The 18378-nt window shown below is 37.1% G+C and overlaps 1 protein-coding gene across 1 annotated transcript in view; it reads left to right on the top strand.

Annotated features, from left to right (window-relative positions):
* Nucleotides 1-18378, top strand: part of LOC150075054 (chitin synthase chs-2-like) — a 255891-nt gene that overhangs the window by 217975 nt on the left and 19538 nt on the right. Inside the window, exons 12-13 of the mRNA XM_090389070.1 lie at nucleotides 4840-5234; nucleotides 10972-11647. Of these exons, the coding sequence (XP_090245196.1) occupies nucleotides 4840-5234; nucleotides 10972-11647 (1071 nt within the window). The remainder of the gene's footprint in view (nucleotides 1-4839; nucleotides 5235-10971; nucleotides 11648-18378) is intronic.

Genomic DNA, 18378 nt, shown 5'->3' on the forward strand with positions numbered 1-18378 from the left:
AAGGGAGACACAGGTAATAACAGACCTGTTAGTTTAACTTCTGTTCCAGGGAAATTAATGGAGGCACTGGTTAAAGAAGCATTGCAGGATCATCTAGACAAGATTTCAGGTATAGCTTGGACACAGCATGGGTTTGTTAAGGGGAAGTCTTGTCTAACTAATTTGATTGGATACTATGATGTAGTCAGAAAGGAACTGGATGCAGGGAATAACTTTGATATCATATATTTGGATCTTAGAAAAGCCTTTGATACTGTTGCACATGGAAGACTGCTGCACAAATTGGAGCAGTGTGGCATTGGAGGAAAATTGCTGCTATGGATAAAGGGATAGTTGAGTGGGAGAAGACAGAGAGTGGTAATGAAATGTTATTAATGGAGTCCCTTAGGGTTAAGTGTTGGGTCCATTGTTGTTTTCTGTATTTATAAATGATACTGATGATGGTATATCAGGCTTAATGTCCAAGTTTGCAGACAATACGAAGGTTGGCAGGGTTGTTAATGACACTAATGACAGTACACTGCTGCAACAGTGTGAAGAAATTCAAAGGTCAACTATATAGTTACCTATATGAGAAAGGAGGTACATAATTTGTATTTTCTGTTTTTGGCTGGTGCAGCAGAAACCTGTGGCTTCCTCACACTATATAGCTATACTAATAGTATAAGAAAAATTAATTTCAGAAAACTATTGCAGTCAAAGTTTCACTATATTATTTAGGAAGCTAGAAAATATTTCAGTTTAAAAAATTTCTTTTAATCACTGATTTAATTATTAATGTGGGAAGGTAATTTTCAAGTTCGACAAATTCAAATTTTCGTACTGGTAGAATTTTGGAAAAAATTCTTTTCACAGTCATTTGTACAATGCCATTATTATAAACAAACCTCAATTCTGAAGAGGTGCAAAGTCTTTTAGTATTATTTCTTGAAGCAGTCATAATCAGTTGATTTTTAAGACACTCCAAACAGAAATTCACAGACAAAACAAAATGCCTGTGAAACATTAGCTTAAAAATAAACAGTACAGCAGGAGTGGCCAACTTAATTTGTGATGCGATCTACTTTTTTCCTTCAAAATGTGCCGCAATCTACCATCTCAAAAATTTCATTGCACAAGGTGCACAAATCGAGGGAATACTGTATATTTAAAATTCGTCATGATTAACTGAAATTAAATCGACTGAAATTAAATGTTTAAAAGAATAGTCTACTGGTAGACAACTCTAGCTATATAATGTGGAAGACTGGCTGAATTTTAATATAAAATGTGTATTTTGTCAATGAAATTTAATTTCTATTGCTGTAAAGTCTGAAAAATATAGAATGTTTTCCTCCTGCTTAAAAATACCTAACTCCATCTTTTTGAAAGTCAAAAGTTGGCAGCCAGGAAACATGGTTATTTTATTATTATTATTTATTTTTTTTAATGAAAACTCCCAAGCACAAAGCTATCAGAACCTATAGTACTTAGTAACCATGCACGATTGGAAGGTTGAGAAGATGAAAGAAGATACTTGTTGATATTAGACTTGAATTCTTGTAAATTTCTGTATTTTCAGGGAATATATTCGTATTCCCTGAAAATACGTATTTTCAGGGAATACGTATGAATGAAGGTTGTTCCAGTAAACTGAGCTTGAAGGAATAAATGAGAAAAGAGTTGGTGCTGTGTGTTTGAAGTTGGACAGTAAAAGGATGCTGACTAGTAGCAGCATTTTTTTTGAACTGGTTTGGAAAAGAGAGAGAGAGAGAGAGAGAGAGAGAGAGAGAGAGAGAGAGAGAGAGAGAGCGAGAGAGAGAGCAGGAATTACTGAAACCAATTCAGAAGAATAGTGCCCATAGAAGTATCTATAGAAAAGGCATGTAGCAGAAACAATGTCGATGAGACAGACAGTGGAGAGACTTCATTAGAGATGGGTCATTAATTAATCTAACTGGCCTCTTTTAAATGAAATTTAAAAGCCTGAGAGAGGTTTTGGGGGGCACTGTCCCAGATTCTATTCTATTGTAGGGTGGATTTGCAATTTATACAGAGTGAGTAGCTGTTTGTAATGTAATGTAAAAAGTAATGCCAAAACAAAAGAAAAAACACAGTTTTTTAGACGTAGAAGAAACAATTGGTGTGACGTGCTTATATCAAGAGAGAGATTAGTAGTCAGGATAATCCTGAATAGAGATAAGTGATCTTGTCTAGAAATCTGAGTGTTATTGAAAATAAGCATAGCAGCAGAAGAATCCTTTTTGCAAGATATTAGACAGAACCTGAATTTTAGAAGGATTGAAATCAACTAAGTTATCTTGCCCACTGGAGAATTACTTGGAGATCAGCATTTAGGGAATTGGTAGTGGATATTCAAGAAGTTAAAGCTGCTTGTGCAGAGGAAAGTTTCTAAAACTGGAAGGTGGAATGCAATGTACTATCATCAGTGAAACTATCAGTATCTTCCACTGACCAGAAATCCTATCCACATCAGTGGATAGGGTTTCTGGTCAGTGGAAGAAGGTCATTAATACACAAGATGTCCCTGAGGTTATCACAGACATTCTCTCAGATATGCCAGACAAGCTGTACTTGCTACCTGAGTTTTTAAAACGCTGATGGTCTTCATTCAAATCTTGCACATGTCTCTTTGGCAGCACCCCAAAGTTTATGCCATGCCTTTTTCAGATTTTTCTCCCACAACATGTTCCAGGCTGGAACATGTTGTCAGAGAGAAACTGTAACATGTTGCTACATGTTAGGCATCTGCTAACATGTAGCAACAATCCTTAATGTTCAGCTGCTTTGAAAACTCAACGATGCTCTCTTCATCTCCCTCTGGTAGCAGCAAGCGATGCAAGACTTGTTTTTTGTTCAACTGTTTTAGTTTTTCTATAACACCTTGGTCCATTGGCTGCAACATTTTGCAGTAAAAACCTGACAATGAAGTTCTCATCAATTGAATTCAGTTTTACAAGAGGAGGATGGGATGGTACTTTATCGATAATAAGCAAAACTTTATCAGCTTTATTCTCATTTTATCGATGCCTCTTCATACTTGGAATAAAATCTTGGCTAAACCAATTCAACGAAATGTTGGAATTCATCCAAGAATTTTTCTGTCCTTTGTATCGTATTGGTATGCACTTTACACCTTTAAAGCATCTGGAAACACCTTCTTCCTCCACCATTTTCAGAAAACACTCTAAAAAGTTCCTGCTTCCGGGACATCACCTAATAAAGCTTCTCCTTGAATTTCAAGCTTCCTTACACCATGGCGAGTTTTGAAAATTTTCTACCATCCTGTACTGGCTTTAAATTCAGATGAGCTTTTAAATTTTTGATTCAATTGTTACACTTTTTCACATAACAGAGATCCAGAAATAGGTTTGCTTTGACTTCTCTTTTTTAGAAACCATAAATAGTGTTTTCTAATTTCTCATCACTAGCTTTTTTCATAGTTTTCCTTTTTTTTAGAGCCATGTTCATTGTCTAACTTTGAAGCAAAATTCAGAATTTCATTTTTTCTGCTCTTTATGTCAGATATAGTTGGCTTGCCAATGTTAAAAATCTTAGCAAGAGATACACTGGTTTCACCTTTTTCCAGTCTATTAATAATTGTTATGTTGTCTTCTATCGACACCACATTGTGGTTTATTTTGCCTGTAGAAGCTATTATTAATGCAACAGGACAGCAATATTAAAATTAAAAAGCAAAATGACATAGTATTTCACTTTGAAATTGCCACGAACAAAAACTCAAACATTGAGTGATTAAAAACAAAATGCCTGCAATCATGCTGCAGTGGCTCACAGCAGACTGAGTGAAAGTTAACCCTCCCCCTCCACAGTACTCCCGTGCTCACAATGGACAATGGTACAACAGACAATGATGCATCAAGGCCATGGGAGACTCTCCTGGGTCCACACAGTAGCTAAAGCCAACACTTGATTTTTAACTCCTGTAATGACAAATTAAGACTGTTTCTATACTATACTGCGTATATCTTCGAATAAATAATTAGAAATGAATGCATTAAACTGCAGGAATAATATTTCAGCATAACAACCAGTGCACTAAAAGTAGATACTGTAATTTTTTGGGGGGTGGCGGCAGTTCAGATAATTGACATTCTACTGTAGTTTGTTTTTGTTTTGTTTCTTTGCACCACCTTGCAAAACATCCTGCCAGCACCCATGCAGCTGGAGTTGTGAACACTAAAATTACCAAGAAAAATTATCTCACCATTAGGAAAGTTGGACTGGAGAATGTCAAGTTTCAAAGGAAGGAAGTCAGACTTCCAAGTGATTAGTGGAGTTGTTAGAAAGATAAAGTCAACATATGAATTTGACTGAATGGAGTAGAGATTTTAAGCCAGAGAAGATCGAAAAAGAGGAGATTCCAAATTGCCAAGTGTCTCATAGGGAATATCAGAGTGGATATATGCACAGGTACCCTTTGAAGTGAAGGGAATCATACATCAAATAATTAGGACAACTGAGATGAGCAGTGGTTGAATCAAGCAATAATTGGGATTCTTTCAGAAAAAGTAAGTGGGGCCTGGCAGACTGCATGTGAAAATGGACATCACTGAGACCACGAATATTTGTGAAATGAATGAAGAAGTGTTTGGAGGTTTAGATCTTATCACAAATAAGTTTTTTTCTATTAGTTTGACTATTTATGATGTATTCAGTAGGTAAGAAAAGGTGGGGAATTTAGAATTCTATTCTAAATCCTGAAAGAGAGTAATTTTAAGATGAATGACTTGAAGCTATTTGTTTAAATAGTAAATCTTAGTATCTAAATCATTGAAAATTGTTTTTAAATTCTTCCTTGCCATATGTATTTTTCAGGTGAAGACAGGTGGCTCTGTACTTTGCTCTTACAGCAGGGTTATCGTGTGGAATACTGTGCTGCTTCCGATGCTTATACTCACTGTCCAGAGGGATTTGGAGAGTTTTATATTCAAAGAAGACGTTGGGCTCCATCTACTATGGCCAACATTTTAGATTTATTACGAGATTACAAAGCAACCGTGAAAATTAATAAGAACATCTCCATGCTCTACATTTCCTACCAAACGATGCTAATGGTGGGAACTATTCTTGGACCAGGGACTATTTTCCTGATGTTGGTTGGAGCAATGGTGGCTGTTTATAACATATCCACAATGAACTCTGTTCTAATTAACGTGGTTCCAGTCCTCTTCTTCATACTTGTCTGTTTTTGCATGAAAAATGATACACAGGTGTGTAATAATACTTAACATAAACTTCTCTGTATGTAGTGCTACATGACAATTCTGTAATTTTTTCTAAATAGCAATTTTTAGAGGTCATGGTGGATTTAGTCTTTATGCATCACACAGCTCCTGTGCTACTGTAGTATTGCAAGGGATACTTAACTCTAAGTATCCCTTGCAATACTACAGTAGCAATTCATCTCTATGAAATGCATTATTTGGAATGTTTGCTTTTCATGTTGGTACAGTATGACCCAGTACTCTGTTCATAGTGTACTAAATTTTTATAGTCATATTTGTGGTCTTTATCATGTGAATTATATCTGTAAAGTGTGTGTTCATAAGCCAATTTGCATGACGTGCAGACTGATGAAAACCCAAGAAAACTCATTGGAAAAAGCCCTTCTCCTGGAAATGGCCGAGGAAGCTTTAGGGCTATACTAGACAAGCACTTAAAGCGCAGTGTTGGCAATGCCTTTCAATGCCCAGTTTTACAGGAAGCAGAGGGTAAAGGCATGTAAACTAGACAAGCACGTCCAATGATGCGCCGGACGACGTTAGCTGGCGTTGAATGCTTGCCAACGCCATTCAAAAAGCTCAGTTCTGAACCTTATAATTGTTGTAAATATTACTTCTATTTTATAGTTAATGAAATACAAGTTTGCTCACTTGTTGAGCAAACTTGTGACAATTGATTGTTCAATTCCTCTGATTATCTATGTAAGGAATCACAAATATATAAAATTTAAGTTAATAAAGTACCTTATTATTATTAAATAAGATAAAAACTGTAATCGGAGAACTGCTGAGGAATATCCACTGCAACAGTAGAACTAATTTAGCTTTAACAAAAAAAGAATCACGTGTGGTCTCTTTCTTCTTCCAAAACAAATTTTGAACCTTTCATTTCAAACATAACTTCGGTGTCTTTCTATATCAGAAATAATTTTACAACCTCTTTCTCTGTCTCTCTCATTTTTTTTTTTTGAAAAGTATTGTGAAAGCAATGAATGGAAGCAGTAAGCCTCAAAGTAGTGTCATTGCCAGCATGTACTGGAAACCCCCCCCCAAAAAAATACATGCAACTGTTTCTTGGCATAAAAAACATGACCAAAAGAATTGCAATGGATTGTTTTTGAAAAACAAAAAGATCTTACTTCCTTTCTTCAATGTGTATTGCATCTACTAACACAGAATCAAGGAAATCATCTGTTGGAAACTGTACTGGAAACAGCATGAACCGGTGTAAAATTGATAACACTGCAATGAGGATGTGATAATAATAATAATAATAAAAAAAAAAAAAGTTGTTTTATTGTAATTGTTATTAGGGAACAATATTGGTACCGCACTTTTCCTGGATGTATATCTCATCTTCTAACGAAATTTCAAGAAAATATTTCTACTGAAAGCTGTGTTGCAAACTTCAAAAACTGGTGTCTTTGCATGAACATTCGTAAAATCAAACAACATTAATCCTTTACTCGCTGAAAGTAATCCATTACTGTGGGCATTGGAGAATGTTTTCTGAAATATTTCAATTAGTGGAAGTTTGCCTGTCGGTACAGCACATAAAGCATAGATGTAAACATCAATATTGATGTATTAATTTCAGCATTACAGTATCAAATTTTGCAATTTTTTTCACAAATTAACATTAGAAGATCATCAAAACTCTGTATTGACATTCTGAAAAATCATCTGTAATTGATTACATCTACTCATGTTTTTGTGTCCTCCAAAATTGTGCATGTTCTCCAGTCAATTTGCCTGTTTTGCTGGATGAAAAACCTTGCTATCTACACCTCAGACTAACAATTCTAATCTCAACGATGTCCATTTCCACTTGCAGTCTGCAAAACCACATGTACTTTTTCTGACAGAATCTCAGTTATCGGTTGATTCAACTACTGCTCATCTCAGATGCCCAAATTATTCGCTGTATGATTCCTTTCGCCTCAAAGGTGGTACTTGTGCATATGTCAGTTCTGATATTCCCTGTCAGAGACTTGGCAATTTGGAATCTCCTCTCTTTGATCTTCTCTGGCTTAAAATCTCTCTACCTCATTGTGTCAAATTCATCTGTTGTCTCTACCGTTCTCCCAACTCCACTAATCACTTGGAGCTCTTTGACTTCCTCTCGTTGCAACTTGACTTTCTCCAGTCCAACTTTCCTAACAGTGAGGTAATTTTCCTTGGTGATTTTAATGTTCACAACTCCAGCTGGCTTCCGTTTTCTAGTCACACCGACCCAGCAGGTCGAGATGCTGAGGCTTTTGCAATTACTAATGACCTAGCACAGATTGTTCATTTACCTACAAGAATACCGGACAATCCGAATCATACAGCCAATACGCTTGATCTTTTTCTCACAAACAACCCTTCTAAGTACACGGTCGAAGTGAGAGGTCCTTTAGGCACTTCAGATCACAACTTGGTGATTGTCTCTTCTCCAATGGAACCTTTATCTCATGGCTATTCCCAACCTCGTGTTGTTTGGCATTACAAAAATGCAAAATGGGATGACCTGCGAGACTTCTTTTCTTCTTTTCCTTGGTCGGATTACTGTTTCAAAACTTCTGATGTCAATGTTTGCTCAGATCGTGTCAGTGAAATTATTCTTGCAGGAATGGAATCCTTTATCGAACACTCCACTTTAAAATCTCGTCCTTTATCTAAACCTTGGTTTTCCAATAAATGTGCTAAGGCTGTTCAAGAGAAGAATGTTGCATATCGTAATTGGCTTGTTTCTAATTCTTCAGTTTCATTTTCTGCCTACACCAAAGCTCGCAACAATTGTAAAGCAGTTATTAATCAGTCCAAACTAGAGTTTGAACAGGCTAAGAGTAGAAAATTTGCTTCTTGCCTTAATGGTAGCCGAGCATTCTGGTCTCTTGCCAAAGCTATTGGCCGCAACTTTTGCCCATCTCTGCTTCCACCTCTGTCCAAACCAGATGGTTCTGTTGTCACTTCCGCCAAGGATAAAGCTGACCTGCTAGCATCCCATTTTTCTTCCAGCTCATGTATTAATGAACTTGGTAAAACACCTTCCACCATTCCCAGCACGGTCCATTCAATGCCTCCTGTGGTCTTCCGTCAAAAGGATATCAGAAGGATTTTGATGAATCTTGATGCTAAGAAAGCTCCAGGTCCTGATGGTATTTCTCCACTTGTTCTCAAAATCTCCTGAACTTACTCCTATTCTTTGCTACCTTTTTTCACTTTCTTATTCCAAAGGTGTTTTTCCTTCTGCTTGGAAATTTGCTCATATCCAGCCAGTTCCTAAAAAGGGTGACAAATCCCTTCCATCCAATTATCGTCCCATTGCAATTACTTCTACTCTTTCTAAAGTAATGGAGAAATCAATTAACCGCCAACTCTTAAACTACCTAGAAACCTTCCGTCTGATCAACGATCACCAGTATGGATTCCGTCAGTGTCGATACACTGGTGATATCCTGGCTTATGTTACCCATTTATGGACTACTTCAATGGAAAGGTTCGGTGAAACACAAGTAGTTGCTCTTGACATCTCAAAGGCTTTTGATCGTGTTTGGCATAAAGGTCTTCTAAACAAGCTTCCATCTTATGGTTTGCCAACTGTTTTTAGTAATTGGTTATCCAGTTTTCTCTCTGATCGCTCACTGAGGGTGATGGTAGATGGCTTTCTGTCTTCTAACTTCTCCACTAATGCCGGTGTCCCCCAAGGTTCAGTTCTTTCCCCCACTCTTTTCCTCTTGTATATCAATGACCTTCTTCCATTGACTGGAAATCCTATCCATAGTTTTGCCGATGATAGCACATTGCATTCAACTTTCCGTTTTGAGAAATCTTGTCCTGCTCAATCAGCTTCAATTTCTCGAAAATCTGCTACCAATTCCTTAAATGCCGATCTTCAGGTAATTCTCCAGTGGGGCAAAGACAACTTAGTTGATTTCAATCCTTCTAAAACTCAGTCTTGTCTTATATCTCGCAAAAAGGATTCTTCTGCTCCTATGCTTATCTTTAGTGACACTCCAATTTCTAGGCAAAAGGATATATCTCTTCTGGGGATTACCCTGACTTCTAATCTCTCTTGGCACAAGCACATTACAAATATTGCTTCCTTTGCATCTAAAAAACTTGGTTTTCTCTTTCGCTCTCGGCGTTACTTTTCTTCCAAACAGCTGCTCACTCTGTATAAATCGCAAATCCGCCCTGCCATGCAATATTGTTCCCACATTTGGGGTGGTGCCTCCAAAACCTCTCTCAGGCTTCTTGATTCCATTCAGAAGAGGGCAGTTAGGTTAATTAATGACTCATCTCTAACAGAGTCTCTCCACTCGCTTTCTCATAGACGCACTGTTTCTGCTGCATGCCTCTTTTACAGATACTTCCATGGGCACTGTTCTTCTGAATTGGCTTCTATAATTCCCGCTCTGTCTTTCAAAACAGTCCGAACACGTGCTGCCACCAGCCAACATCCATTTACTGTCCAACTTCAAACCCACAGAACCAATTTTTCATCTTCCTCATTTATTCATTCAACTGCCATTTTCTGGAACAACCTTCCTTCATACGGATTTCCTGAAAATTACAATCTACAGAAGTTCAAGTCCAATGTCAACAAATATCTTCTTTCGTCTTCTCAACCTCCAACCCAAGCACAGTACTAAGTACTATAGGTTCTAATACCTCTCGTGTTTGGGGTTCACATAAAAAAAAAAAAAAAAAAACTAACTCAGCCATATAGTGAAAAAAGCCCATTAAAGTTCCTCACATCACCGACGAGATTCTAACCCAGGCCCTTCCCCCTGGGGAGGAAGGTGACAATACCACTATGCTACCCGTGCAGAATTAGCAAGGCTTGAATGAGACAGTGAATCAAACCTCTTTAGTGTGTGGCTAATATCCTGAATTTGTGCATAATTCCTAGATACACTTTATGAGGTAACTACAGCTGTTGTTGAGGAGAATAATGATCTCAACATGAAGTAGCAGCAGTAGATGTCAGTGAATTTCAAGCATCTCATTTAGAAGAACTTGCCAATGAAGACTTTTTGCAGCCTTCATCAGCAGCAGCATTCTACCAGAAGGGTAGAATGCTGCTGATGAAGAAACTCCTGCCAAAGTATTGGGGCAGGAGATGAGTATTGAGTAATGTTTAGGAGCTACCATGAACTTTTTCAGAAGCATAATCCTAACATCGAGTCCAGCTCCAGTCATTGAAAGCATATTCTTCTCAACTACCTGCCATAACAGTGTCATGGGTAGAAGAATCAAACTTCTTCAAAGCTGTCTTCTGTATCTCATAAAAGCTTTACTCTTGGATCATGAAGGCCTGTAATCACCTTTGGCATTACCTCAATAATTATAGGTGTGTTAATCACATGAAGAAAGAAGACAAGGTATGGAATATTAATGACCATTATTTGTACAGTACAAATCTCCTGTGACACAAAATGTGTACAGAACTGTTTTCGATGACAGATTCAGTGCTAACACTAACTCCTAGACTTAAAAATTTAATATCTGAGAAACAAGACTTCAGTTAGGAAAATCAACATCTGTTATTTCAAGTGATTTCTACTTCAGTAATCAAAATTTGTTTGTTCATGACTAAAATTATCCTATTATTATTTTGTATTAATAATTTCAAGTTTGTGCATGAGAATAATTTAATTCTTTTGTTATTACTAAAATACTTATGTGTAGTCCACACTAAAACAGACCCCATGCTTAATAATAATTATATTTTTTTCAGATCTACTTGGCCCAAATTATGAGTGTTGGTTATGCTCTACTAATGATGGCTGTTCTTGTTGGTACTGCTTTACAGTTAGTAGAGGATGGCATTGGAGCACCCTCAGCAATATTTTTCATAGCTCTAGCAAGTAGTTTTCTTACAGCAGCTTTATTACACCCACAAGAGTTCTGGTGTATTGCCCATGGGTTTTTGTATTTCCTCAGTGTTCCCTCTATGTATCTTCTGTTGGTGATCTACTCATTTGTAAATCTCAATGTTGTATCCTGGGGTACTCGAGAGGCTCCTCAGAAAACAAACTCAGATGAAGCAAATTTGAATAAAGATCTAACAAAGAAAAAGGAAAAACCCATGACTTGGCTGGGTCTTGGTACCAAGCAGGAAGAACAAGAAGGAAGTATAACATTTGGAATTGCCAACTTGTTTAAATGCTTATGTTGCACATATGATAAGCCTAATAATAAAGACCAGCATCTTCAAAATATCGAAGAGTCATTGGATGGCTTAGCAAAACAGATTGCTTCTATAGATCTAAATGGAACATCAAGACTTGCTTTTAGAAGGAGGTCATTAGCTAATCAAAAAGTAAATCTACCAACCTTAGAAGAATCAGTGGAAAATACAGATGATGTAGAAGAGGATTGCCCTGAAAATTCCTTTGATTGGAATGACAATGGTAAGCACAACCTTAAATTTCTTGTTAGTAGTCAAATATATTTCATATTTACTTTACTTCCTTGTTAGAGACCTCTTATACTTTTTCTTGGTGTTTTTTTTTCATCCATTAAACATGAAATTTCCTTTTTTTTCTCTTCCTGAAACCCTTTATGAAGTCTAAAGCTTGTTTTGACTATGAGTATGGATTTCCATCTGATGACTATGAAAGCATTATTCTCATTTTGTCAGTTTTGGAGTTGTCTTTATATTAAACATCCATTTTTAGCAAGCCCTAGCAACCTAAGGAACATGAAGTGATTTCATTCAAGTATCCTCTTGACACATTATCCTAATATATCCACTAGCAGCCTAAGAAACATGAAGTGATTTTATTCAAGTATCCTCTTGCCACATTATCCTAATGTGGCAAGAGTTATAACAAAGATAGACAGGTGTCTGTGTTCATTTAATTCCTTTATTTTAAAGTGAAGCTCTTAAAATGCATTTTAAGCATCTTTACTTTCTAAGTAATTTTAGTGAAACAAACTTTTTTTTTTTCTCTCTTTTTTTTGCACAGATATTTTGAATTTTAAAATGTATAATTGGCAAGAAAGACTGAGTGAATTTACCATGCATTAACTAAAAATTTGCATCAGCAATACAATTAGATCTAAATTTTAAAATTGCATTATTATATTTTTATTAATATTTTTGAATCATGCAAATAAATTTCATTTAAACTGTTTTGCTTTACCCTACAATACACATTCAGAAGTACTCAAATATTTCATGATAAATCTCTTGAATGTGGAAGAACACATACAATTTGATACTATTATCTAGAAGTAGTAAGAAACTCTGAAATGTTTAAAAGTTGATGCACGGCTATCAGCCAATTCAGGTATGTAAGGTGACATTTTGATTTATGCACATAATGATGAAAGTTTAGTGACTGAGTAGCACATAAATATCAAATATTTGCACTGTTAAAAAAAATCCTGTCTGAAAATTTATAATGTCATAACAAGTACACAGTCAGGATTCAATGAAACAGCAAAGTGTTTGTAAAATCCTAAATGGGCAAGAATAAAAGTGAAATGATCCTGTTTTTTTTTTTTTTTTTTTTTTTAATTACAAAAATGTTATTCTTGACTATTCATATTAAAGGGATCAAGTTGCAATTAAAGAACAATGTACTGCAGTGATATGTGATGCAATCAGAAAAAGAGACTAAAAAATGGGACTGACATTTGGAAGTGGATTTTTGTTGCCTGACAGTGCATTTGCATTGAGGTCCATTTTGGTTAAACATTAACTCACCAAATATTTTTCCCTTTTTTCAAAGACAAAACAAATGCCTTCAGCAACTTCTTTGTTTCCTTCAGAAAAAAGATGCCAACAATCACTAGCGTCATTACACTTTTTCGGGCCAAGAGGCAAAGAACATGTTTGGGCCCCTACTTAATTAATGAAAATTGCAAAAACAGGAGACAGCCAAAGACACGGGGCCCTTTAGGGGGCTGGAGGCAATTGCCTTGCCTCCCTACATGGTAGCTACACCACTGCCAACAATGTAAAAGTTGCTACAAAAGAAGTACTAAAGATGATAATGGTGGCGAAAAGTCCTCCATGATATATATAATGGGTTTACCACACTACCTCAAACATTTGGAGAAGTCTGAGCTGGAATCACATTAAAGAGCAGAACAATACTAGAAGGCTTCTTGGTTGGCACTGTAGGTAGTCAATCTCAGATGGAACAGTTTTTGTCTGCATGTTTTCTGTGTTTTTCCAGGCATAACATGCAATTTGGCTCATGAACACACTATTACAGAGATAAAAAGATTTACAGCTAGTAACATATTAAACTGGAACATACATTGGTCACAGACTCAGACACAAGCCTACGACAGATATAAGCTAATCTGTAATCAGGTCACAAAGGAAGTTAGGCAGATAACAAGAAATCTTTTCACAAAAGACGCAAAGAAAAACAGCAAAGAGTTCTTTACTTATGTAAACTCTAGAAGGAAGGGGATGAATCAGATTGGTCCACTTAACATAGATGGTTCAACTATTGACGATCCTGCTCACACATGAGGACTTATTCAAGGAGGGGAATGCCAGAAGTTTATCAAACTCTAACAGGGAGGTAAGTGATTTTGTGATAACAAAGTGGAGGAGAAATTGTTGAAATTAAACATAAAGAAAGCACCTGGGGCAGATGGAATCTATCCAGTTATAATGAAGGAGGCAGCAAGGGAAGTAAGCAAACCCTTAGCCATAATTATGAGACAATCCTTAGAATCAGGGGAGCTCCCCATGGACTTGAGATGTACAAATGTATCCCCAAATCACAAAGGGGAGGGGGTTCAAAGGGTGACACAAATAATTATAGACCTGTTTAACTTCTGTTCTCGGGAAAATAATGGAGTCACTGGTTAAAGAGGTCATACAGGATCATCTAGACAAGGCAGCAGCAATAGTTCAGACACAGCATGGGTTTGTTAAGGGGAAGTCTTGTCTGACCAATTTTATTGGATACTACGATGTGGTCACAAAGGAACTGGATGCTAAAAATAATTTTGATATCGTATATTTGAATTTCAGGAAAGCTTTTGATACTATCGCACATGGAAGACTGCAGTACAAATTGGAGCAGTATGGCATTAAGAATCAGTTACTGCAATGGATAAAGGGATGGTTGAGGGGGAGACGGCAGAGATTGGAAAAAAATGGGACACTGCTCTACGTGGACTAATGTTATTAGCGGAGTGCCCCCAGGGTTTGGTGCTGGGCCCATTGTTCTTTTGTGTATTTATCAATGATATCGATGCAGGTATATCAGGCTTAATATCCAAGTTTGCAGATGATACAAAGATTGGCAGGGTTGTTAATGACACTAAAGACACTACTGCAACAGGATCTAGAAAAGTTAGGCAGATGGGCTGAGAAGTGGCAACTGAAGTTAACATTGACAAATGCAAAGTACTGCATATGAATAGTAGTAATAACCCAAGAGAAACCCTCCAACTCTGTGGTACTACACAGGGAGGTGGAGAATGAAAAAGACCTGGGGGTAATTGTGCAGTCAGATATGAAATTCTGTGAGTAGTGCAGACGGGCTGCCAGCGCAAGTCATGTAGTTTTGTCAATGATATATGGCAGGGGTTGGCAACCTGTGGCCCGCAAGCCGCATGCAGCCCTTTGAGCATGTAACTGCGACTCTAAATTTTAGTCCATGTGAAGCACAATATGAAATGGAGTTAGAGGACTTAAACATTAAGGACATAAATGGATGCCAATAGATGAGTTGACAAAGCAAGACCAAATTGTGTATGATGCGTGTTGCTTACCTGATACGTATAGAAATTTGAAAATATTTGCATTTGGACTTCTCTCAGATTTTGGTTCAACTAATTTCTGCGGGCAAATATTTTCGAACATGAACTATATTAAAAATAAATCAAAAAACCATCTGAACAATGCGAGTCTCTCAGCATGCTTAAAGATGAAAATTACGGCATACTTCCCTGATGTTCAGACTCGCTCAAGAAGTTAATCCACAAAAGTCACATTAAACGTTAATTAGAAATATTATTAATAAATAATATTTAAAAGTATATTTTTTTTTAATTGAACACCTTCCCACTCTATTCCATTTCTTAAAAAAACTCCCCCAACCCTCTCCCCCCAGCTTGAGCTGAAGTGTGGGTCTTCAGATTTTCTCTCTTTTTTTTAATTATATCAAAAATGGCTCTTCACTCAAAAAAGGTTGCCGACCCCTGAGATAGGAATTTTGCTAGCAGAGACAAGGAGGTGATTATCCCTTTGTATAAGGCAATGGTCAAGCCACACTTTGAGTACTGCATACAGGTCTGGAGACCTCATTTTAGGATGTAGAGTTGCCAAAACGAGTACAGAGAAGGGTAACAAGATTGGTGAGAGGAACAAAGGGATGCACCTATGAAGAAATGCTTAAGTTCTGCAAGGTGCAGCATCTGGAGACTAGGCACCTGCAAGGTGATCTGATTGAGATGTATAAGGCCTTGAATGGTTTGAACAGGCTCAATGCTGACAGGATACTTCCACTTGCTGAGACTAAGAATCTGAGGGGGCAGAGGTTCAAATTGAGGAAAGACAGTTGTAGAATAGATGTGCAGAAGTTCGTCTTTAGCCAATGGGTAGTTGATTGCTAGAATAGACGTCCATCTGTTGTTGAAGTTGATAGCTTAAATAAATTTAAGACTGAACTAGACAATGTGAGTTTTTTTTTTTTTTGGGCTGATGCTGTATAAGCTTGCATTCTTGCATCATATGCCTCAACTAATGCTAAAGTCAGAACTGTGTTCCTCAAACCATTTCTGCACAAGCTATGGCTTGGCGCATTGTCATCTTGGAAGACACCAATTGCCATTTGGGAAAAGTGTAACACAGTGGGGGTGTACACAGTCAGCAAGCACTTGACAATAACAGAGACCACTGATACATTGTTCCACATGCACCAGGGGTCCAATTCCTGCAAGTGAAACATGCCCCACACCATTGAACCACCTCCACCAGCCTGAACTTTTGATACCATGCATAATGGATCAAGAGCCTTGTGTTGTTGGGGCCAAATCCATATACGACCATCCACGGTGTGGAGTAAATACCGTGACTCATCTGACTAGCACACCTTCCAGTCTTCTAACGTCCACCTTGTATGCTCTTTACACCAGGCAAGTCTTTTATGCCAATGAACCTTGGTAGGAGAGGATGCCATAGGGGTCTTCTGCTGGTATAGCCCATATGTGGGAGTGTACGATGCATGGTCATGGCAGATATTGTTCCAGGTTGGCCCATTTGTACTGGAAAGTCAACTCTTGAACAGTGCTGTGCCTGTACGAGTCATCAAACCCAGCGCTCACCTCTAACTTCAACCTTTCGCTGACCTTTGCAGTTTTGCCATTGGGTCTTTGACCATTTTGATGCCAGTCCTGGTACACTTTAACTACGATGGCTCTTGAATACCCCACCAGTTCAGCTGTTTGGGATCAAGGCATTAAGCTCATTGAGCTCCCACAATCTGTCCTTTAACAAAGTCCGATAAGTTCTTCCTTTTACCCATCACACTCAGAATTTTACTACCTACTGAACCACTGACACCTTATCATGCTACGTAGGTTGGCTAACTGCACACTCACGTACCTCACGTGGTAAACGGATTGCATTCACTTTTCATAAGGGTGGTCATAATTCAGTGATCACTCAGTGTATACTCCCACCTAAAAGTTTGCAATCACAACTTATGACAACAGTTTTCATTCAATTTTTTGAAATATAACAATGTAAGGTTTAATATAAAAAATAACACAGTACGAAGTATTTTAATGTTTTATTAAGCATCGAAAAATTTATAGAAAAAAATATTGAAATGATTAATATTAACAGAATTATAACCACGAAGAACTGTACTGATAATTTCGGCTCTTGCTGAGAGAGAGAGAGAGATTTGAATATTTTGGATTGGCATCAGTACAATGCATTATGCAATACAGAACCGAAAAGAAAAAAATAGTGATTTGAATATAATTTTGTCACTATTGCAAGAATCTTGTATTTGCAACATCACAGTGTTTTATATATACAGTAAACCCCCGCTATTTACGGTCACTGATTTAATATAAAATGAAACCTAAAAAATTGTGAATTTTTAAGCGCCGTGAACATTTTCCGCCATAAAAAAACACGGGCGTGGCTAAAATTATCTTTCCCGGCCAAAACAGCACTCAGTGGGTGGGGGGGAGAGGGGTGACAAAATCGTGGCGGTGTGGATGTTTCTCCCTAATTCTTGTTCAGTATGTGTTATGCGCTTGCCATGGAAGGTTTCGTCGTTTGTTTTTAATTTATATGCTTATAAATTGAATAAATTTATCAATTTATAAATTGATATGCGCCGACCGGGCTAGCTGGGTGGGTAAAGTACCTGCCTAGCAACCAAAGGTCGCGGGTTCGAATCCCACCTCGGGCTTGGATCAAAAGTACTGCAAAAACCTTGGGAGGTGCATTATGGCCACAGAAGCCGATGTGCCAACAACTACCAAAAAAAAAAAAAAAATTGATATGCTTACAAAAGTGATAAATCTACCGTTTTTTGCAGTGTAAAACAGACTTTTTCGAGTGTGTTAACGGAAGAAAGTGACTTTATTTGGACAAGTTCTTTCTAACCCGTACAAAAATATGGCTACGAATAACAAGGGAATGTGAAATATCAAAGAAGGTGATGACATTGACGAATAAAATTGAGTTATTAGACAAAGTTTCTAATGGTGAAAGCATCTTCTCAGTGGCAAAACATTATAAAATCAATGAGTCAACGGTACGATCAATCAAAAAATCAGAAGAAAAAATCCCGTAGTGTCCGTGAAAATGCGCTAATTGCTTCAAAAATTTGCTCTGTAACTCGTGATGTTAAATTAGAAAAAATGGAAAAAGCTTTAAATCTGTGGATAGAAGACCGAACTCAAAATAAAATTCCTTTAAGTTCACTCATCATTCGTGAAAAGGCAAAACTCCTTTATCAACGCTTTAGCGAAACTGGTGATAGCATTGGCGGGATAAGTTTTTTAGCTAGCAAAGGTGCTGGTTTGAAAGATTTGTTTGAAATTTCTAATAAATATTACATTTAATATTAAATTGTTTATTTTCATTTCGATGCCATATGCTTGCATTTCACTATGTACTGTCTATGTACATAGTCATATTATG

This window comes from Mastigoproctus giganteus, chromosome 14 (assembly GCF_048544385.1).
Source record: "Mastigoproctus giganteus isolate SK-2022 chromosome 14, ASM4854438v1, whole genome shotgun sequence".
NCBI lineage: Eukaryota > Metazoa > Arthropoda > Arachnida > Uropygi > Thelyphonidae > Mastigoproctus > Mastigoproctus giganteus.